The sequence below is a fragment of the Astatotilapia calliptera genome, chromosome 12, assembly GCF_964374335.1.
Source record: "Astatotilapia calliptera chromosome 12, fAstCal68.1, whole genome shotgun sequence".
Lineage (NCBI taxonomy): Eukaryota > Metazoa > Chordata > Actinopteri > Cichliformes > Cichlidae > Astatotilapia > Astatotilapia calliptera.
The window spans coordinates 9,515,475-9,539,972 of NC_137433.1; the positions used below are offsets into that span (position 1 = coordinate 9,515,475).

At 38.3% G+C, this 24,498-nt stretch overlaps 1 protein-coding gene across 2 annotated transcripts; it reads left to right on the forward strand.

Annotated features, from left to right (window-relative positions):
* The first annotated feature begins 2,612 nt into the window (after window positions 1-2,612).
* Window positions 2,613-11,535, forward strand: LOC113034231 (uncharacterized). Of its 2 annotated transcripts, none has more exons than XM_080308847.1 (7): window positions 2,613-2,966; window positions 4,720-4,838; window positions 4,921-7,584; window positions 7,677-8,678; window positions 10,050-10,208; window positions 10,651-10,746; window positions 10,825-11,535. In XM_080308847.1, the coding sequence occupies exons 3-7, from the start codon at window positions 7,582-7,584 to the stop codon at window positions 11,143-11,145; spliced, it is 1,581 nt and encodes a 526-aa protein (XP_080164973.1). In that variant the 5' UTR covers window positions 2,613-2,966; window positions 4,720-4,838; window positions 4,921-7,581; the 3' UTR covers window positions 11,146-11,535. The 2 variants fall into 2 exon arrangements, with proteins under 2 accessions (XP_080164973.1, XP_026044417.1); XM_026188632.2 differs by lacking the exon at window positions 2,613-2,966 and adding an exon at window positions 3,600-3,711.
* The last annotated feature ends 12,963 nt before the right edge of the window (window positions 11,536-24,498 follow it).

Sequence of the window (24,498 nt, forward strand, 5' to 3'; positions counted from 1 at the left end):
TGTGTGCATTTGGCTCAACAACATCCTGCTCTAGTGGCTAAATATGCTACTCCATTAAGCATTCAGTTTGGTTCACTGCATATATAGAGAACAATTTCATAGATCACTATATGAGTTGCCATGCTGCAGTGACAGATAAAATCATATCAAGTCATTAGATAATAGTACTTTATAGGTGATCTGGCAGCTTGAGTAAAATCAGACAAATATCTGATAAATTTTGAAATCCTTTGAAGTTATGTTTCCTGTAAAAACACAAACAAACTGGAAGGTGCTAGGAGATACACCTGAAAAATGAATGCAATGTAATCCACGTCATATTAAATAATCATGTTAATTGAGAAGAGTCCATCTGTTACTAAACGTTATGCACATCTCAGTTACCATAGTGACTGTACACTAAAATGCCTACAGCTGTAGCCTAAAAGTGGTGAGAATATATAACTTGAAAAAACAACATAGACGTTGTCCCCTTTTATACAATGGCCCTGTTATAATGACATTAAGACGACCCATCATCCTGTGGTCTTTGTTTGTTTACTGTATAACAACATTGATTATCATTACTATCAAAGACGTTAGGTCAAGAAATGATTCCTCTTATCTGGGCAGCGGGTCAAGCTCCTAAATGAGCCTCTAAAGACACGTTTACAGTGTGTAGAGAAACATGTTTGGTCACCAGATTTTTTTGCTCACAGTTTGCAAAGGTAAAATTAAACATGGGTATGCGATCTGATCACATAATTGGAATCAAATTTTCAGAAAATACAAATCTTTAATCCACACAGTGGAAGCAAACAAGTTCAGCAAAGTGCAGGCACAAAGATGCATACCTATGTCTCTCCACCTTTTGTTTCTCGAACTGTAGAAGTCTCTTGATGAGAGGTAAGGTCACAAACTTAAAGAAGTCCAGCTGCTTTCTTTTCGAGCTCTTAAGCTCTTACTACCATGACCTGGAAGACTGAGAACCTACACAGACATGGCAAAGATTGAACACAAGAAAAAACTAAAGTCTTTTTAACCCTTTAAGACCTACCATAGAACCAAGTCCGCCAGAGCTTATATCATATTTTAGCCATGTTAATTGGGGTGGCTGCAGCTCTGGAGGTAGAGCAGGTCAGATTGTCTGGTGGTTCAGACTGTGGAGCCATTTTTGGGAGCATTTCAAGTTGCTATACATCAATACAACCATTATAGCCCAGATTTTAATAATATGTATTCATTAAGTGCATAGTAATTACATAAATTGCAAAAAAGTGCAATAAACTACAAAAAAATTGAAAATCGTTTTTGCTTTTTTAACATATATTTCTAGTTAGAGAAATTTAAGAGGCTTATCCCTCAAAACTGTAAATACAAAAAAGTTGCACAAAATAGTTTCCCACCACAGGAAATTTATTTTGAGTGTCTTCATAGTTTTATTTTTGAAATACACCAATTTTTATACACTGCAGGAAAAACGAAAATAAATATTATACTGCAAATTTGCAAAAAAGCAGCATATGCATCAAAATAAACTATTTCCAGCAGTGCAATATGAGTCCTAAGCATCCCAGAAACGACACAGAAAGTCATAAAGTCAAAGATAACTTTTAAAAAGACGAGTATAGGCCCTGAGGCCCTGATAGTAAAAAAGACTACATTTCCGCGAAAATGACGTCACTTCCGGTTTCGGGCAGGTAATGGCGGAAATGCAAAAGTTCGCGCTGACGTCTATTCCAACGTAGGAAGTGTTATGACCAGCTGATTGGATCGGCAAAGCGTGTTTCTGGAATATTATGTTTTTGTTCCTGCAAGCGCTTTTTATGCAGTTTTTGCAAAGCTTTATGTGGAAGGAAACCGTGACCTAGGACAAGCTGATGGCATAAGATGTAAGTACAACTCCTCCGGTTTCATATGCAAAAAAAATTTTTGCGCTAGCTTACGTGGTTGCAGTGCTACCGGGATTTAAAAATAGTTACGCAAAACAGAGCGTGCCCGCTCCGATCGGCTGTAAAGGGTTAAGACTTTTTTTCAGGAACACTTAACAAAGAACACTTTTTTTTTTTTTTGCCTGTCCTATTTGGTACTTTAGCCGTCAGAATTGTTGTCTGAAGACCAACAAGGATAACCAATGGATTTACTTTGCCAAATGGATCATCACGGCCGTATTGGTCCATTTGATCAACCTTTGTTGTTATTATTTATTTTATTTTCTGTTGTTACAGGCGGGACAGACATGACTGAGGGATACGGGAGGGGGGAAAGAAAGATGAAGGAAAAGAAAAACAGAAGGAAGAGGGACAGAGAGAAAGGGCACTTAAAAAGTGAAAGAAGAAATAAAATCTCCTGGATCACCTGTTGAGAGAAAAAGAAGAGAAAACAAGCAAAAAAAAACAAAACAGAGCAACATATTAAACACAACACCATCACGTTAATCTAGCTAAGTGTAAACAGCAGTAAATACTAAATATTGAATGTTGTTGTGAAGCACGCAGGACCGACAGCACACAATGTGCTTGGAAATAGCAGCCAATAAAGGTGTAGTTTATGTCAATGAACAGTGAACACCCGTGTGCACACCTGTGTGGATCAGCACGCTTGTATTCAAAAGGTTTCCCCACACTGTAAAAAATCAAACTTGCAGTTGTTGAGCTTACAGTCATTTCTTTCACAATTCAACAATAAAAGTTCAGTTGGCCCATAAACTCAAATACATTAAGGGTTTCAACTAATCATTTAACGTTTTGGAGCAAAAGTTGGTCTCAGATGAAATTTATTGCTGGCAAAATGAATGAATTCAAGTTTTACATGAGTTGAAGCTGTTGGCGCCTTTCTGTGCCTGAGTACGCATGCGCATCTCATATTTTTGGATGCTACGGGGTCTACTTTGCGCTTTTGCAAGGACTGAAAGCCACCTGCCCGTCTGCCTTAATGAGAACGTGAGGCTAGGAGCTGGATAGATCGTTCATCTCAAGTTTCTAAAGGCAAGTAATGTTTCTTTTATTATATCAGACAGTATATGTTTGAACAGTCTCAATTTGTCTGTTAGAAATATCACAACTGAAGTTCTTCGTATTTTTCCGAAACTTAGCATAGCATTACTTTCTTGGCTAAGAAGCCTTGTGGCTTATGGGTATGTGTTTACTATATCATTTAAGATTCCATGTCACAAACTACGTGCCATGTCACAAAACAATGAAAATCCGACAAACTTCGCTACTAAAGAGGCGCGCTCATATCTGACAAGCCTCCGCGACACCCCCTATGCGTATTTCATGAAGTGCAGTCTGTGGCCGCCATACCACCGAACGAAACAAAATAGGCTGGCTCACTCATGACCAACGGCAGCAACCCCCCACCGCTATTTAAATAAAATAAAATAAAGTTCGGGGGCGCCTGCTGCCATGTCGTTTAATTTGTTCGAATCACATCTAGCCAATAAAATGTGTGCTTTAGTTTCTGTGTGAACGGGGTGGTGGAGTCCTCATGGCCAGCGAGCTCCACTAAATGAACTAAATGAAATATGAGATGTGACAATATAGTTTATATCGATATAGTCTACATTATCATTATACTTGTGGAGCCGCAAGTTTGCCTCTCTTTCGTCCACTTTTGTCTCTACGCTGTGTTACTCCGCCTCTCTCCTTCACTGAACACAACTCCCCCTCCCCCATCGCTTCACCTGCAGGCAACGACAAGATGGACACGGCAGCTATCAAAGAGGAGCTGGTCGGTAAAAAGAAAACATTTGAAGATTACTATTTTAGTGCTGTCAGCGTAAAGTTAATGCCATAACTGCATTAACGGGGCAAATCTCCGTTAACTAGTTACCGCGGATCACCCCGTGGCTGGGGCTGGGTGGCGTTAGTGAGCTAACCGGGCTAACGCGTTGACGCACGGCCTAAAATCCTTTCATCTCAAAAATCGACAGTCTGCCTTATGTATGAATTCTGGTTGTGCTTACTGACCTCGAACCAATTTTATGTGGTACACAGCTTAAAAAAATATGTCAAATGTTTTGGTACGACTTTGGTAAGCTATGAAGCTGCACTGCTTGATGGATTGTTGGAGCATTACGGCTACCGAGGAGCCTCGCAGAGTGATACGTACTGTGCTTCAACGTAATATTACCATATTATGCGTGTAAGGACCATAAATGGCGCCTGTAAGAGACACGGTTACAAAGAGGATTTCAAACTCCAGGCTGTCAGTTGCGCAGTAGAACTTGGAAACAGAGCAGCTGCAAAATCTGTCTTTGTTATTATGCTCAGCATCTTTTATTTTACATTTTGACTGCACAATTGTGAGCTTTTTGTTATGCACAAAACAACATTGTTTTGGTTTATTTATGGAGCACCATTAATAAATGCGCTGATAATTTAAACAGATGCTTCAGGAGTTTTATCCCACTCATACTCTCAATCCAATGTTTGTCATTCTAAGTTGTAAAACCAATCACACAAAATTATCCTTGGCTTACATAATACATCCCAGTATACTGTTGGTGCATTCCATGTAGAATACAATTTGTTAATAATAAATTAAATAAATTAAACATTTGATGTAATGTATGTTTTGTAAATTATTTGTTTTACTGTGTTTCACATGGCATTTTACAAGGCAGAATCAGCTCACTTTAGTGAGCCAAAAAAATTAGGACAGGAGAAAAAAATTCTTAAGTAATGTCAGGAAGCTGGTATTTTATTTTAAAACTAATTGCTATTTTTATTTATTTAGAGAATTAAAAGCCAACTCCAGACCACTGCTTGTCCTGATTTATGAGGGACTGATGAGGAGTTGGTAAGGAGAGGAATCAGAACAGGAGTGCCTGCCCCCCGCCCCAAACACATTATCAGGTAATGTAACTTTGGTAATTTGAGATTAATTCAGGTTTCTTTTGAATTGTTGACACTGTCCTCTCCTCTCTTCTCATTATAGCTTTTGTATGCAGTGCCAGTTCTGCTCTTTTGTCTGTTCAAGCCAAGAAGTACTCTTAAGACATCACCAGCTACGACATAGAAGAGGATTTCATTTGCCCTGTGTTTACAGTGACTGCGTCTGTTCGTTCAGGACACGAGGGGCATTGAAGTCTCACCTCAGCAGATCACACAACAGGGCTAAGAAAAGGCAGGAGATCTCAACATTTTTTTGTGATTTTTGTGAATTTAAGGAAAACTGCTCACAGCATACATTTATTTCACATATTTTAAGGCACTTAAAAAAAAATCAGACTGTATCCTGTCCTTTCCAAAAATGTGACTATGCTACCAACAATTTAACAACCTTTACGTCACACACAAGCAGAAAGCACAAAAACTCAAAAGATATAAAAAACTGTATTAGACTGATTTCTCATGCAAATGCATGTCCTAGTGAAAGTAGCTCCCCTGATAAATCCTTAAATACCTCTCAGGAGCCAGAGACATTACCAAGTGGTTCAGGTGTAGCATCAAGTGATAAAGAGGACAATGAGTTTGTAGATTACCAATGTCTTGAACATAAAATAGCTAGACTTTTTCTATGCATGCAAACATTGTTACATGTTTCTAAAAGTGCTTTGCAGAGAATTATTGAGGAAATTAGTGACATTTTAAAATTTTCTCAGGTTCATTCATTTCAAAGAATCAAACAGGTGCTTGCTGAACAGAACATTGAGGCAGATGATGATGTAATTAAAAATATAAATGATGCACTTTTCAAAACCAACCCATTAATTATCTCAACAGAACCAAAAGGTGCATTATCTACTGATTACAAGAGAAATATTTATTTCAAGAATAATTTTCATGTAATTGAGCCTACAGAGTACATCTACAAAGCGAGAACTAGAAATACATTTGTTTATGTCTCAGTAAACCAGGTCTTGGAGAACTTATTGAAAGAGAAAAGTTTCTTTGAAAAGTTAGCATTTGATAAAGAAATTAGTGAAGGTTACAGATCATTTAGAGATGGGCAGTATTTCAAAAACAACAAGCTTTTAGGATTGCAAGATACTTGCATTAGTTTAGCTTTGTATATTGACGACTTTGAAATATGCAACCCTTAAGGAACATCTCGAAAAATTCATAAAATAACTGCTGTCTATTGGGTTGTACTCAACTTATCTGCAAGGTTTCGTTCTACATTACACTCAATACAGCTTGCTCTTCTTGGTAAAAGTGTAGACGTTAAACAGTTTGGGTATGATGCTTTTCTTTATCCACTCATTGAGGATTTAAAATGTCTTGAAAGCACAGGGGTGTATGTTGAATCTTTAAATAGTTTTTTAAAGGGAACTGTATTTTGTGTCTGTGCAGATAACCTTGGGGCTCACAGCCTTGCAGGCTTTTTGGAGTCCTTTAATGTCGACAAATTTTGTCGATTTTGTAGTATTGATAAACATCAGATTGCAGCTCTTGATCCTACAGAATTTCCATTAAGAACTGTGGAACAGCATAACATTTTTCTAGAAGAGCTTGAGGATGGTCAAAGACAAAGTGTGTGTGGTGTCAAAGGTTCCTGTGCCTTAAGTGCGTTGTCCTATTTTCATCCAGTCACTGGATTTCCTCCAGATATATTACATGATTTCTTTGAAGGTGTTGTCCCTGTGGAATTGTGTTTGTGTCTTCAAGATTTAATCAGAAAGGGTTTTATTACATTTGAAGGATTAAACAAACGTATAAAATCATTTCCATATAAATTCTCTGATAATCTCAACAAGCCACAACAAATTACAAAAGCCAGTTTTGGAACAGGAAGAGTGAGTGGCAATGGACATGAAAACTGGACACTTTTGCGTTTGCTGCCTTTTATCATTGGGACCCGTATACCAGAACATGAGCCATCATGGGAAGTATTGATGGACCTTAAGGAGCTTGTTGAAATTGTTGTCTCGACAACTCTATCAGAAGAAATATTGTCATACTTGGACACCAAAATATTGGATCATCGACGATTACTGATAGAGACTTTTCCTGATTTTAATTTGAAGCCAAAACACCACTATATTGAACATTATAGTCATCTTGTGCGTTGTTTTGGTCCCTTAGTTGATTTGTGGACTATTCGATTTGAATCTAAGCACAACTTTTTCAAGAAAACTGTGCATGATGTCCAATGTTTTAAGAATATACTACTAACACTTTCTTCAAAGCATCAACAAATGATGGCATACTTGTTAGATGGTCACAGTCTTTTTAAACCAAGTCTGCATGTTGATAATATTGACACAGTTGACATCTGTTTCTTGAATGAAAATCTTCAGAAGTGCTTGAAACTGAAATATCCACAGGTAAAAGCTGTGTCATTTGCTAAATGTGTTTATCTGTATGGGACCCAGTATGTTAAAGGCATGATCATTTCATCAGGACAACTGAGTGGACTACCTGAATTCTACAAGATACTGAACATTTTGGTAGACTCTGGGAAAGTGTCATTTGTTGCTACAAAGCTCTCCTCTTGGTTTATGGAACACTACAGATCATATCGGCTTGACAGCAGCTACAAAGATCTGGAAATACTTGACCCAGAAGATTTGAATGATTACCACCCTTTAGCTGAATACTGCGTAGATGGACAACTGATGGTGACACCTGTTACGTGCCTCCTGCATTGAAAGTGATGGTATGTATTATTCATAAATAGTTTTCAGTTGATTACTTTGAATTTGTCAATTATTTAGAATTGCGCCCTTTTTTTTTGGTTTGTCTTCACAGGCCCTGTTACTGCGAGTCCACGTCAGTCCAAAACTTATCAGAAAAATCCAACTGTCCACTGTTCCAGAATCTGTGAAGCAGCTTCAAGATGAACTACAAGCAAAGCTTGGACTTGAAGGTGACTTTGCAATACAATATGAAGACCCAGATTTTGGGAACGCACTTTGCAACCTGATGGATATTAAGGAGCTACCTGCTGGACGGGCAGTGTTGCACCTCATTTGGGAGGAAAATGCATCAGCCTCGCCACCACAGACTCCATCTGATCATAGCGCTATCTCATCTATTGATACAGCCAGTGTGAGTTCAGCATCTTCTTTCAGCCCATCCTCATCCACAAAGACCTACATGCGTAGCACTTCACAGTGGCCAAATCCATTTCCTATCCCAACCTTTTCCTATGATGTAGCGTTAAAACTTCGCAAGGGCAATGAGGTATATGAGAAAGCAGGGGCAAATTTAAGTGTAACAAGAGACATCAAGATGGAAATTCTAGACAAGTTGGCACAAGAAATGTTTGCAATCAAAGCGTACCCTGACAAGAATGAAATAACATCTGTTGCACAGGAGCTAGTTTCCAAACATCCCTGCCTCAAAGAGCCTGGCAATGGCACAGGATATGATGGTTGGGCAACAAGCATTAAGTTCAAGCTTGGCAACTACCGTTCCAAGCTAAGTAAAGCTGGATGTAGTGAAGTTGCAGTCAATCGAAAAAGAAGAGGGGAAGAAGATGACAGTGGCTCAAATAGATTTTCCTTAAAGAAACCAAAGCGAGGTGAAGTCAACTTTATCCCTGATGGCCCAGAAAACTACAATGATGAGTCTCTTGAAAATGAAAGATGCATTTTGGAAGATGAAATGAAGAAGAGGGATAAGAACATGGCACTCATCACCCAAAAGATGGACATCACATTCTCTCTCAGGAGGAAAGAAGTTGTGGAGATGCAGCCCTTGGTCAAGGAAATGCAGCTCAGATGGCCAGCTCTCTTCTTGAAAGAACAGGTAAGATAATCTCTTAAATATTTAAAGGAAAACTTCCGTTTTTTTTTTCTTCTTCCCTTTTCCCCCAGTGTGGTCTTATTTCTAAAATGGAAAACGTTCATTTATTCACCCAGAAAAATTTCAAGGCATTTGGAGTTGTTAGAAAGAAATTTTAATCCCAATGTTACGAGTCAGTCGTTTTGCAAGAGAGAGCTGAGCCAAGGTTATGGGGAAAGGATTCATTGAGACAACTAAGAAATGCCTGAATTAAGCCAAAAACCACTCTGGAGGGTTTTTAATCTAAGGAAATAACATTAAAATGTGTTTAAAAGCTCCAAAAAGTTGATTTTACATGATATAGGACCTTTAAAAGCATCTGTTTGTATCACTCCAATATCTTGTAGAAAAGGTTGAAGGCTCGCGATGAGCTAACAATGCTAGTGGTAAAATATAAAAAAAATACTTGGCTCTAAAAATATGAAGCTAATTTTGGTATTACCAACAACTATTGAAGTGAAATCTATTTACTTGTCAACTTGCTGTGTATAATAACGGATTGCTTTTATTTCGCTCTTCTCTGGGCACCCAAAGCGCTTTACAATTCCACTACTCACTCACTCTCACATTCACACATCGGTGCAGGGAAACCACAGTTGTAGCCACAGCTGCCCTGGGGTAGACTGACAGAAGTGACGCTGCCATATCGCGCCTCTGGCCAACACCAGTAAGCGGTAGGGTAAAGGGTCTTGCCCAAGGACACAACGACCAGGACAGAGAGAGCTGGGGATAGAACCAGCATCCTTCCGGTTACAGATGAGCTTCCCAACCCCCTGAACCACGGTCGCCGCAATGACGTGTCTTCACTGGGCATCTAGAATCTTTTGGTGCTGACCCTTAGCAGGCAACAGCCATGAAACTCACAGAACAGGATTGAGAAAGTCACTTACGTGTTATGAAAGTATACAAATTTGACCACAGGATGTTATTCTTACTTCATTCCTACATAACTATAAAATTAATGGAATTTTTTCAATGAATTTAAAATACAATTTATTGATTTATTTCTTTTCTGCAATGAATCCTGTAACAATTGAAACCATTATTTTGTCTTATCAACATTTGATTAGGTATTCTATAGACTTACTGTAAGATCTGCCGATCAGATTTTTCTTGGGGTTTTTTTTTTTTGTTTTTTTTAATACGTCAGTTATAATTTGTACCACCACTACCACTAAAGGAAAAAAAAAAAATCCAATCAAGGCCTGACCAATAGATCAACCGAGACTAAATGTTTTAAATTAAGCTCTTTTAACCAAATTTGAAAACAATGTGATTTTTATATAATGTACCTTTAAAAGTTTTCTTCTATATTTTTTTTTTGTTGCTTTGTAGATTTGTGCGGAATTCTCACGCATTACCACCAAGGATCTCATGGGGACCTTCTTGACTGCCCTCGACACTTACTCACTTCGGCTGATTAAGCTGTATCGAATTAGAAAAGCTGCTTTCCGCAATGACATGGATTCCCTGTTGCAGAAGTTTGATGAACAGGTAATATATAAAAATGTATTTGTGTCTGGTTTATGAGGAACCTGAAGTTCCCACTGTAACGAAAGATACTTTATTAAATATTTACTAAATTGATGTAAAAATTGTTAGTTTTCAAAAAGTGTGTCCTGAATGGGATTATAAGCTAACAAGCAGCGCTGTGTTTGGCAGATTGCAGGTCATGACAGACAGTTCAACTCTCATCCCACTCATGGCACTTTTTGTTATAAATGTTGTAATAAGTGTGCTACATTTGTTGCACATCAAAATTACTTAAAAAATAAATAAAAAAAACTGACAAAAACATGACCAATTACCTGTAATAACTCATTTCAACATCTTATTTCTTAAGGCTGTATTTTGAGCAACAACACTTAATGTGTTTTAAAAACAAAATGGTAGGTTTATAAATGAGACTGAGTCTTATTTGATTTCCTTGTTTTAGGTCTCAAACATAGTCCAGCATCGACGAACCATCAGTTTGGAAGGGTTACCGATATTTGTTCGCGACGACGAGACCAAACTCTTCTTAACATGTCTGGTGAGTATGCAAATCTACTCAATCTTCAGTTTTGGTTTTCAGAGACTTATATGTACTGTTGTTTTTTATTTTGCATAGGATACAGATCCAGTTGAGAGGGCAACCCGAGGTGTTACGGTGGGCATCCTCACTGTTCTGGAGGACTACGTGGGACCCAACTCGCAGTCCACAGTGGTCAACACTGCCATTGTTTTGGAAGAGGACATTATTCTTGATGATCTGCCAGACCTTCCCACTGCCTTTGCCTACTTGTTTGGCCTACTTTATGGGCTCAACATGGAGTTTCCCAAAGAACTCAAGTACACATTTGAAGCTGTGCAACACATTTTTATGGAGTTGACATCTACCTGTTCCCAGAGGATAAGAAGCTTCAAAACCAAGCTCTTAACCAAAGTCTAACCTATTTGACAACATGTTCAACTCAAATACAACTTGTGTAAAACAGAATGGCAATTTGTTTTGATTTACAGTTTTTGGGTTTCGTGGCAAGTTGCTCTGAAAAAAGTTCATTTCTGTCTTTAAGAAAACTGTAAGGTGCAGAAAGTTCTGAATCAATGTCTTCTGTTCTAACTTTACTTAATGTGGCTTGCATGACTGATTGCAGATTTCATGTATAACATGTTATTATAAAATGTTGAAAGGTTTTATTCTAACTTGAGCTGTTTTAAACAATTTTTATAATCTGGTTTTAGGTACATTTGTACTAGTTTTATAACAAATGTGGCGCGATACTGAACTTCACAGGAAATTGGAGTGTTGATTACTATTAAAAGACAAGTGGTGGAAAAATTTGTTTGAAAGTTGTTTGCTGTATGGAAACCAGATAGAAGTTGTTCACATCCTGCCATCTGATGTTTTGAATCCGTTTGTTAGTGACTATCTATCAAGATAGGTTTGATATTCTGTCTGACAACACCACCTTTAAAATTGGATGAGTAACATTTGTTACAAAAATGTGACTTTTTTTGTGTTTTTGGAAGGACTTTATTTGTGGCTGAATATTGTCAGTATGTTAAAAATGGCTGATCTCAAAAGTCAACATTGTCAGTGGTGCAGTTGTGTTTGAACACAAAGTTATTTGAAAATCAACTGTGTAAACATTCATTGGTACAACAGGGAGCACCTCATGAAAACTATGAAAGATACTTTTTCTAAACTTTAGGAAATTGATTGGCAAAACAAAAAAAAATATGTTGTGTAAACTTTAGGAAATACGTTGCCGAAACTAAAACTAATACCTTGTGTAAACTTTAGGAAATACGTTGCCGAAACTAAAACTAATACCTTGTGTAAACTTTAGGAAATACGTTGCCGAAACTAAAACTAATACCTTGTGTAAACTTTAGGAAATACGTTGCCGAAACTAAAACTAATACCTTGTGTAAACTTTAGGAAATACGTTGCCGAAACTAAAACTAATACCTTGTGTAAACTTTAGGAAATACGTTGCCGAAACTAAAACTAATACCTTGTGTAAACTTTAGGAAATACGTTGCAAAAACAATAAAATATGAGTTGAGAAAAAGGACAATTATTAATTTTGTCAACACAAAAACATTAGCTAAAGCAACTTATCTCCTAAACTTGAAATTATAAGTTATCCATCAGAACCTAAAAACGTAAATGCAGTCGGTTGCCTTGAGTTTTTAAGTTTTAGCAACGTTTTTTTTTTTACAGTGCATGTAATGGTCTGCTAGAGGATGTAGAGAGCCATAGCCCTGTCCCCCAGGGCATGAAGCAGGCATGGAGGAGATCCAGGCTCCAGACATCCAGAGGCCCCAGAGTGCGAGAGCCCAGGGAGGACCATTGGAGGGGCATCCGTGCCACCCTCCTGGGAAGAGCTGAGGAGAGCCCCAGATGAGGGCTCACCTCAGTAGCCATGGAGCAGAAGCCTGAGGGGGCTGCAGTGGCGTGCTGCCGGCAGACTGTGCCAGAGTGAACCGAGCACCAGGCCCAGAGGCCGGAGGGCCCCCTTTGCCCCGGAAGGGGCCTGACCGAGCAACGGGCACCAGGCCCCGCCAAGTAGTCACCGGGAGTGAGCTGGTAGATACCTGAGCGCCCAGCCCCGGACACCAAGAACTACCAACACACCGACCCCTGAGGGCATCAGTTACCGGCAGGGAGTGTGGTGAGGGGAGATAGACCTTTGGAGGGCCTGGGAGTTCCCAGAGAGGTGGAGTGTAAGACCCGACCTGACATATAGACACAGACAAACAGGCACACACAGACACAAACAAGCATTCCCACTCTCATGCACACATATACAAATACTCAGCACTCACCCAACATAAGGATAGACATACATGGACATGTGCACACAATCACACTCCCCAAACATACTCTATACCCCGGGTCCAGGTACCCTCGCCCCTAGAGGGGGATACGGCACCTAGACCCAGGAGATGTTACCCTTTCCCCCGGGGTGGAGGCAAGCAGACCGCCCCAGGCTCCGCAGCAGCAGGGAGGCCCCGCATCCCATATCCCAATCGGACGACCAACACCTCCTCCCAGCCCCCCTGCCCCGATGGCCAGCAAAGAACAGGGATGTGTGAAGACCCCAAACCTCCCTCCTCTCGCTCATGTGTAGTGTTGCTGCGTGTTGTTCTAAGGTGCATTTAAAGCATGGGAGAGCATGGTGCTGCTGCCAGAGAGCAGCAGGTGTTAGCACGGCCCCTCCCAAGAACCCTCAATGTCTACATGGATTTAAAATTATTTTTTTTTTGTGTCCCGTTTGGATCTTTAGCCATCAGAATTGTTGTCTTAAGGCCAAGAAAGATGCCAAGCGGATTTATTTTACCAAGTGGATCATCATGGCCTTGCCATATTGGTCTATTTGATTGACCTTTATTTTAATTATGTATTTATTTTATTTTCGGTTGCTACAAACGGGACAGACATGACTGGGGGATAGGACAGGGAGAAAGAATGAAAGAAAGAGAGGGAGAGAAAGAAAACCAGAGGGGAGAAGAAACGGTGAGAAAGGGGGAATATTTATGATGCGCAACATGGGAAATTCATAGACCTTTCACTGCTACCCTTGACCTGCTCAAAGGCTTAGCCATTCCTTCCACTGCACTGACAGGGCAGTGCTGTATTTCATGAAGCACAGCAGAATATTGTAAAAGCCATTTCAGGATTATTCCTATTGATAGAGTCATAAACAACCCAATATTTCAGAGGTTGAATAAACCACCTAAAATGTCTTTCCTCATAGTTACAGTGCAAGAAATTAAAATTCATCTCCTTCAATTCTGTTTTCCAAAGCACATTTTCAACACTACAATAACATGACATCCCAGATAGAACACAAATGCAGCCTTATGCTGTGTGACCACTGCTGCTGAGTAATGAAAAGCACAGGAACCAGACGTCCTTCATGTCTTGTCTCCTGCCATCTTATTTCATGGGGTATTTCATCCAGTTTGCTGGAGAGCATGCTAAAGGTTTGCAGCCAGCCTTTTGCTCCTAACAATAGAGTCTGTTACAAGTTAGCACCAGCACAAGGTAGACTCTCTGTAGAGAATGAAAGAAGAGAAAACTATTCTATCCCATCAAGTTTACAGGGACCTTTTATAAACAGACATCCAGGAAAACAGCTGCTGCAGCAGTCCATGGTGTAGCTCTCGACTGGTCCTGCACTCTTTCACCAAGTCCCCATGTGGCTCCTGTGACACGTCATGCAAATCCAAATGGATGTCCCCGACTTTATAGGGGAAAATTAATTAGAATTTTCTGCATTTTGAGCAGCCTGTGCAACAACACCACATGGCACCATATGGTAGAAACGCAGAGCCAAAGGAGCGGTTGGGAAATGTTAACACAGTCATATTTGAGTGGACAAGTTTTACTAAAGCATTCAAACTGCTGGAAATCATTTAGAGAAAGCAGGGTCTTACAACCAGTGTAACACAAGAAAATACAATAAAAGCTTTCAAGGAAATTTTTTTCGAAAGTAGGTCCATAAAATATTCGAAACCCAGAGCTTTACGATATCTTTATTCCCTCATGTCAGACCAGGACTCAGCTCCAGATAAAATAGCATGTAGCCTACTCATTTCATTTTACAAAGAAATGGAAGGTGACAAGCTTTTCCAATTGCCCAGCCTTTCACAAATGATTATACATTTCTTTCTGGAATTTAAAAGTGTGAAAAACACCAGGTAATTTGCATATCATGTAGCTTTCACCTTCTACTCCAAAGTACTTGTGTGAAGCTGACTGCTGCACCCAAATTTAACAGAAAATTGATAATGGCTCTGCAGCATATTATCAGAATCTCTAAGAGTGATGTGCACAAAAAAGCAATCTGTTTGATGAGCATTTTGAATTCAATTTCAAGCAACAAGGTTCAAAGCAGCCTCCCTTGATTTGACAATGGTACTGTAGCTCACTGCTTCCCAGCTAAATGGCGGTGGGTAGACACATGCAATTACCCAACATAAAACACTCCTGACTCCCTCCTAATTATAAACCCTTGTGAATAATCACAGCGCACTGCAATTAATGGAGCAACTCTTCAGCAGAACACTGGAGAGAGCTACAGCTTACGCTGACAACATATTTTAATTTCGTAGATTTCATTAGGCCTATCCCTTTTTAAAATTAGACTTATGAAATGTGGCTGACCTTCAGTGGCAGGGCCTGATTGCAAATCATTCCTCCTATAACATATGAAAAATGCTGTGAACATTATGTACATCTGTTTTAACCAAGTCCATAAACCTCGAAAACTCACACGACTGCATCAAGATAGTAAGTTTTGTTTTGTATAAGACAATGCTGATGTTGTCATACTTCGCAAGACTTGATTGGTTGCCATTGTTGAAGCATTCACATATTTGATTATATCTTCCTAATGTAACCCTCCCGTTTATCTGGGCCATGGATTGGCACTTGGAGCACCCTAGTTTGTGACACTCTGAGGCTGGTTATGTGTCTTGGTATTGGGTTGATACTAGCAGTACAGGAGCAGTAATTTGTTTATATCCTCCAAGTTCACCGTGAAGCCACCTGAATTGTTTTAAATTAATTATTTATTTAGTAATGAAAATATAATGCAGACATGCACCATGAACAAGTCACATATATTTTATTTATCACCTATAACACATTCAAACAACAGAATCTGACCCTAAGTGCTTCATTGACAGGCACGTGTACATTCCAGGTCTATATAAAACCCAGTTTGAATATAAACATATCAGTATTGGTTTTGGCAGTAGTGGTCCTGTATTTACTTGGGGTCAGATCAATACCAATAACTGCAGTATTGGACAGAACTAGTGTTAATCATGACATTAAGAAAGCATAACCCTTAAATTCAAACATAAATTCATGTTTATCTATTGAGAAATCTCCAATTGATTAATACTAATAGTAATTGAAACTTAGTATTAGTCCAGGTCACACCTAGCCATTGTGTTCACAGAGATATCATCAATACATTAGATTCTGCTAACTGAGACATAGGAAAGAAACATCAGATATACACAACTAGTAAAGAGCACAAGACTCTAAAGAAAGGAAAGCTATCTTGTAGAAGTCTTAGTGGGTGAGTAGTTGTTCTGAAAGCATTTCTCAGTTGGAGAAACAAGGAAAGGTGCTGGGGGTTGCTAAGACATACATGCATTTCAAAGTGGATGATGGAGAAAAAAAAGTCCTATTTACTGAGATCTGTTGTTTCCTGAGATAACAGAAAGATGCACAAAGGGAGACAAATAGTAGAGAGTATGATCGTGCAGTGAATCAAAGCCACAGTGATACTTGGTAGTGGAAAAATCTTGCTTATTTTTGCTAATCCCAGTGCTGGGGACAAAGACCAAATTGACAACAAACCCACCAAGGACAGGTAGCAGTCTATTCTTCAGAGACATGCTCATTTGGGAGTACTGACCATCATGTACTGTCCACAGAGATTTGATCGTAACCCTACCTAAATATTAGCAATCTGTATCTTCATCTGCGTAAATTCCTTCCTTTGTGGTTCTCTGAATAGTGTCTCAATCTGCGTCATCTCTGTGTGTCTATATTGGGTCAAATAGTTCATTTGGTTCAGGAAAGTTCCTGACTGAGTAAAGTAGCCCAGCGGTATCTGCATGGCAGCCAAAAGCTAGCAAAATTCTATAAATATAAATATTAAAGGATGGCAGCACGGTGGCACGGTGGTTAGCACTGTTGCCGCACAGCAAGAAGGTCCTGAGTTCAATTCCAACATCAGGCCGGGGTCTTTCTGTGTGGAGTTTGCATGTTCTCCCCGTGTTTGCGTGGGTTCCCTCCGGGTACTCCGGCTTCCTCCCACCGCCCAAAGACATGCAGCTTGTGGGGATAGGTTAATTGGATAATCCAAATTGTCACTAGGTGTGAATGTGCGAATGAATGTGAGTGCGAATGGTTGTCTGTCCCTGTGTGTTGGCCCTGCGACAGACTGGCGACCTGTCCAGGGTGTACCCCGCCTCTCGCCCTATGACAGCTGGGATAGGCTCCAGCGCCCCCCGCGACCCTGAAAAGGATAAGCGGAAGCGAATGGATGGATGGATGGGATAAATATTAAAGGATTGTATTATATCATAGAGCTTCCTTTTTTCTACCTTTAGCATACACCATCCTTTATAAGAGGAAGCTCATAATTCATAGAAATTCACTATCCAATGATTCAGTAAAATTGTTAGCAAAACTTGCTTTTATGTTTTGAATGGTCAACAAAAGGTTGTTAAACCCAAAGAAGAACTGTGAATGTCAGACTCTTCAAAAAAAAAAAAAGTGCACTTTCTCATGCACATTTATATAAGCTCTCTAAATAAATGAGCTATATGATCAAACTGATCAAAGTGGAATTAAGGTTAGCTATGGTTCAGTTTGCAATAATAATGTCTGCTGTAGTAAGGCAAATGGGTAAGTGAGGGATGGAGGAAATTTATATATATATATTTTTTTATCTGTAAAGAAAAATTTGCATTAAATTAAAAATCATATTAATAGAATTATGGTCTCACATCTTTAAAACCAAGTGTATATATTCACTCTTAATCATCTGCTTCTTTACAAGAGATGCTTTTAACCTTTTTGTTTCACTAGTTCGAGAGTAGTTTAATACACTCTCACACTGATAAAATACCAATATTATCGTCAAGTACAGCGTTCAAATGAACAGCATGCTTTGGTTACTTGAACTCTTAATGAGGAAAGGCTGAAAAAATCCTGCACATCTTCATTTCTGTACACTGGAACTAAATTTATAGCACTGTGCAACTGAAAATGTCACTTAACCTGTTCATCTGTCCTTCAGCTCCTCTATTATCTTCCTCCACTGTCTTATCTCTTTAATAAATGCTTTACAAAGCGCAGCATATGAAAAATGTACATTTATTATTTTAGGCACTAAGAAAGGATTTAGATGGGTTTTAAATTACCAGGATAAGACTTAAAGATTTGTTTTAGATATAAATCAGGTTCTACTCAACTAATTCAAACCTTTCAACATTATATAAAATTGATTCAAAACTTGAAATCTTGCCATCCGATATTCAAGTATAAATGATGAATGAATGCATCAATTCTGCACTGGCATCTCATGATATCTTTCACACCACAGGTCTCTTATCAATTTTTCAGGACTGGCACCATCAGATCCAAGTGGCAATAAAAACTTTTGTGACAGTATTGGATCAAAGTTTGGAGATTGTAAGGCTTCTCACATGGGACTCTGTCCCTTGAGCCACGATGGAGGGACTGATAAGAACCTGACTTCTGGCAGCTCAATGCAAAATGTATTAACGTAGTGTGTCATTACCTAATATTGAGCTCAGATTGTCCTGCAACTGGAGAGTTACAGAGAAGGAAATTGGGTCATAGTTGATGTTTTATGGCACCGTATATTCACCCTCTGTGGTGGCCTTGGACCGATGGGAGTTGGGAGGGGCGGGGCAATCAAAATCAGGGACTACCTAAGAAGTAGAACGTGATCATTTCTACAGAATCACCAAGAACTGCAAGTTAACCTGCACGAGTATGAACAAAATCCATAAGAGAAGACGGATTCTTGCTTGCTGCATGAATATCTGACGTGGCCACGATCAGTCATCTGGCACAAACAACTCCAAATGCCACACACAATGGACATGGCTTTGAGGCTCAAGAAGTTAAAGAACTATTTTTTTTCTTTTATAAACTAAAGGTCTCTGGAATTTCTTTACAAATTGTTTACATGTGTCAACATGTGTTTGATCAAAATGCTATTTGTGTCCTTGAGAATTTAAAAAGAAGTGAAAAGCATTGCTTTTCAAACCTCACTTATAAATTGTATTTTAAATCCTTCATTACTCACATGTGTGTTTGCTTTCCAGCATCTTTAGCTTGTTTATTACAAAATATTGTTATTGCTGTTAAATATTGAGTTATACTAAATGTTAAAATAGTCACTGACAATATCATTGCAGGATTAATGCAAAGAAAAAAATAGTATTAATAGGATTCATTATACATAGGTCATGAGTCAAAACACAAAATGTAATAGTTGTTAACCAAAGCTTTTAATCTTTGAGCATATCTGAGTCTGGACCAAAGAAATGGACACTGTTATTGCTATAGTAGTGTTAGCTAAAACAATTACTATCATACTAAAACAACAACACCAAAAGAAAGGGTTTTCCATGTCATGACATATAGGAAAATAATATGTTCTTTAGCAGGTCCTAAAATTTGGCATAAAACAGCAATGAACAGCAGCTCATTACACCGTGTCAGGAGTGCATTAAGACATCGCCAAAGAGGAACGATAACAGCAAGAGACAAAGTTCTTCCACAGCGATGATGATAAAGTCATACATCTTAGCATACAGAAAACAGTTACTTCTAGTTACTGCTGCTAAAGGTAATTCCACAAGCTTTTGAATAATAGAGTGTACTAAGTTTTTTCAAACACTGCTTCTATATTTCAGATTACTTTTTGTGAAATAAATAATGATGTGTAATATATCATGTTACTGTTCATCTGGCATTGTATTTGCCTCGTTTTGCTGAGGACTAAATCACCTTTTATTATGTCTTCTACATAAAACTTGTAACTGACAGAAGGTATATTTTCTTTGACTGTACACAGGCTTCTGGAATACACATATTATTATTATTGCTGTTATTAATGATAATAACAATAATAATAAAGAAAAACTTTATGTGCCTAGATATTATATTATTGGGCTGTGCCCGTCAGGAATTGCAGAGTTATGACACAACTGCAAAACACAGGAAGTAAACTGAATTAACAAAAGACAATAAGAAACCTAAGAGCAAAAAGAGAACCCAAAAACAAGAAAAAACAAGTATTTGTAAGTTCAAAAGCTAAAAAACCCAAAAGCTAAAAATGTAATCAGACTGTGACTATCAATTTAGAGTAGAATAGATGTGAAGATAACAATGTGTTAACACTTCAGTTTGGGTGCAAGCTTCACATCAGTAACCACATGGAAAATGACAGTGTGTCATTTGTATATCATCTTTATAGACACGGTGTCAAAGAGGATCAATTGTTTGCTAGAGCTAACATTTTAAAATAAACATGTGTACATGTGATGTACTTTTTTTCAACAGTTGTACATTTTTAGCACTGAAAAACACCAGAACTAACATGAAATGTTCCCAATACAAAGAGGTTTGTTCGTGTGTTTCCAAACCTGATTTATACTTTTTGGCTTTGAGGTAGAGCGCCATTGTTGTACAAAGTGATCCACGCTGCTGCACTCCGCGCTTCATTAACATGAACATACACAGACTATAGTTTGTTTTGACCAGGTTCCACATTGACTGTTGATGGAAATACTCATGAGCCAACAAATGTGGGTTAATTCGGAACTGAATGGAAGCATAAAAGAAGTTAACTGGATATTTCTTTTCTCGTTAAAATCAGTGTCTTTAGCAGTAATTGACAGGTTTGGGTGTGACTGCTTATTATCCTTTAAAAACAGCTTTAAAGTTGCTCTTTTAGTCCTTGTGTAATGGCTATCTTTGTTTCTTCTTGGAGTTCTCTATTTCTCTTATATATAAAATAAGAGTCTGGATGGACAAGAGGCTGTTTTACGCGTCGGTTTGTGCAACAACGACGGTAAAACCATCATGTCGCTCCGCCATTCGCTTGTTTTATTTCTCACAAACCTTTCACAACAAAAGCACCATATCCTTTTCAGGCTTTTCAAAATAAAACAGGTAATAACTATAAATTGCGCTAACACCTTGTATTTAAACAATGACTCGAAACTTTTTTTATTAAATTATGAAATGCTATTATTAAAATTTAATAATAGACTGGTAATAGAACTGTTTTTTCAGGTGGATGTAAATTTATTCAGATTATGTATTCCATGTTGACAACTGGCTATAGTTTCCATGGTAACTAAAGTTTTTTAGATTAAACTAGTAATATAATGATTATCAAGTTCAAAAAATATATTGGGCCTTCCAAAGTGGTTAAAGACTTACAAAGAGTTACTGCTTTTATCATTTAGCTGTTTTGTCGTAATAGTAGGTAGGATATTCATGTCTGTGCTGTGTAAGATGGCTAGCTTTAATTTTGCACCATATGATACAAATCCAGATCATATAGAATCATCAGTTAACGTAAAATGCATGTCTTTTGGCATGAAAATGCAACACTGGCCAAAATTTCCAATCTCTTGTCCTTGTACAGATAAGGGGGTCTGGGTGATATCGCTTGTGCTTTAAATACCAACTGGATTCATCATCCAGAACATCATATAATATCCCCGTATAGACAATTATAGACGCAAATGTGCGTCTATCTTATTCTCTATGCTCTCTTTGGCATGTAGCTTGAGTGCCCTCTGGTTTAAGCCTGCACTTTACTTGACTCTGTTTTGGACGGCTGAGCAACATCTCACCCTCACAGAGGTTCACTCACCAAGAATTACAAAAACTGAGGCTCAGCGCACAGGCCAGAGCTTACACAGAGCTTAGGGGAGTTGGGTCAGTCACACGTAAGATTAGTGACCGCATGCAACAAGTTCAGATGAGGTCTCTGAGAAATAAATGCAGTTTAGTACACAAAGAAATCGCACGCATTGTACATTCTTGAACACATTACTAGTGTTTTATCTGTCTCTTTTTCTCTCTTATGCACACTCTCGCACACACACAAAACTCAGAGACCAAATACTTTCATGTAAACTTGGAAATGATCAGAAAGTTTCAGAATGTAAAAGCATTTTAAAATGAAAGTAGTTCTGACACGTAAAATGAAAAAGATAGCTCCGTTTCTGCACTATCTCCATGCAAGCAAACCGAATCAAATTAAATGCACTGACTCCTTTGTATAAAAGGTCAGATTTGAAGTTGTATCCCTTCACTGAAATAACATTCACATGACACAGATGGATTTCATCTACTCATTAAAAACCTGTTCAAGTCAGTTAACTTGCTGACATTGTTCACCTGTCAGAAACATAGCAGAGCCAGAATATTGCTGACCAAGAAGCAGTGTGATAGAATATGCCAGTGCTAAGCAAAAGTGTCAGATGTCAAATCTATATTCTGTGCAAAGAGGCAAAAATGTTTTGTTTTTTGTTTTGTTATTTTCTTTACTACGGTTGAAAGTAGGGCTGGGTATCATTCTAGAATCGATTCTATTCCGACTCACAAGGTCCTGAATCGATTTGATCCACGATTCGATTCAATTCGATTTGAATCTGGGAAATTTTGCCTCAGACAGTCAGAAATATTATAATTCAGATCAGTACATTTACATATTTTTGTATCTATAAAAAGGAAGCTGACACACGCAAGACTTTATTAAAGGTGTGAGCATCACAGCAGATGCCTTTGTGTCAAAGTAGCTGAAGATAAAACACAGAAAAACATGAAGGTGATTTTCCTGGCCTGGAATTTTATAAAAATATTCTGCAGTAGATCACAAACGAAAGAAAACCATTAACCAACTTATGAACATTACCTCTGAAGTTACAGCGGTTTTATTAGAGACACGGCTAAGCGTTTTGCATTTTGTATATTTTTAAAAAGTTTAAATTTGTTCAGAAGCCTATTGAACAGCAGAAATTAGGTTTTCTTTTCGGAAGTAAGTAAAAGGAAAAAAACCATCGGCCGACAGCGCTGTAAATAACGGTAGTCTTGTGCGTAACAAGCAAGCGAATAATGCAGAAAACAGATTTCGGGGATAGACGGGAAACTGTTCTTGAAGTACCATCAGAAAAAGAGAAAGCTGTGCATGAAGTGTGATTTTATTGTGGTGGAAGCAAAACAGCAAAAGTAAGAGGGAGTCCATGACGATGTTTATGTGAAGCTTAGTTTGGATCTTCTTTTGCTGCTGGTTCGGTCAATATTGTTTGGAGAGAGATAAAACTAACAGCTTTAGAATCAGCTCAAAAAAGCCGTAAACACAAAGCGCGGACCCGCCAAAACATCAGAATCAGCGAGCTGTTGGCTTTCAGCCCCGACCGTGAGAAAGGTGACATCTCACTGATTCTGATCCGCAGGTCCGCGCTTTGTGTTTACGTTTTTGTGCAGAAGCCATGTACCTGCTCTCATTTACTGTTTTATATGTTTGATGGTTGTCAAAATTTTGTGACGTTTCACCTGAGATTCTGGAATTTTGGGCAAAATACATTTATATAAAAAAATCGATTCAGGATTTTAATGAATCGATATCACGTTATCCAAGCCCGAATCGATTTTAACCGATGAATCGATTATTAAAACCCACCCCTAGTTGAAAGCAACTTGAAAGATACAGAATTTACCAAATACATAACACCTGGGTAGGGTAGAAAGAGCCATTTCAATACACTGGATGACGGAGGGTTAAAAGCTATTTAATGAGTCCAAATAACAAAAGTATATATGTATAAAAGTGAATGGGGTAGAGAATAATAAGGCAGTGGAACAGGAAATCATATTTCCTCTAATGACCACTTGAGGCTGGTTCTAAAACTGAGTTACTACCACTGTGGTAAAATGCCCAAAATATTATTAATCTCTGGATCTCTTCCACAGCATGTGTTTTATCCTGTCTTCTCTCCCCGACTGGTTACGGCAGATGGCTGCTCCTCGCTGAGCCTGGTTCTGCCGGAGGTTTCTTCCTGTTAAAGAGGAGTTTTTCCTTCCCACTGTTGCCAAAGTGCTTGCTCATTCAGGGTCATATGATTGATGGGTTTTTCTGTGTATGTATTATTGTAGGGTATACCTTGCAATATAAAGTGCCTTGAGGCGACTGTTGTTGTGATTTGGTGCTGTATAAATAAAACTTAATTGAATTGTTAAAATGACCAAAAAGCATGTTTACAATGTGGAAAAGGAAAAAAAACACACTTTCGGTCTCGATGGTGAGTTTACTTGTTCATCCTAGCGACTGTACCCATATGGAAAAGAAATAGAAAAAACTTATAAAAGACTTGCATCACATTTGGCTTGCTTCATATAGTGAATCATATAAGGCTTATATGATTTACTCATGAAAGTGGTCACTTTCTCATTACTTTCATATATTGTTTTAGGAAGTATCCAAAACACACAAGTTTCATTTATATAATTTTTCAAGGGATCTTATATCTGTTTTCACTCTTGTATGCTTTTCATACAAGTTTCACACCAGACAGATACACATTTTATAAGATTTATATATATCTTTTCCATATGGGTATGGGTGTGTATTTTGTTTTCATAACTTTATAACTCATTGATTTGGATGCTGTTGAGGATCAAATTTAAAATTGCAGCCACTTTGTTTGACAC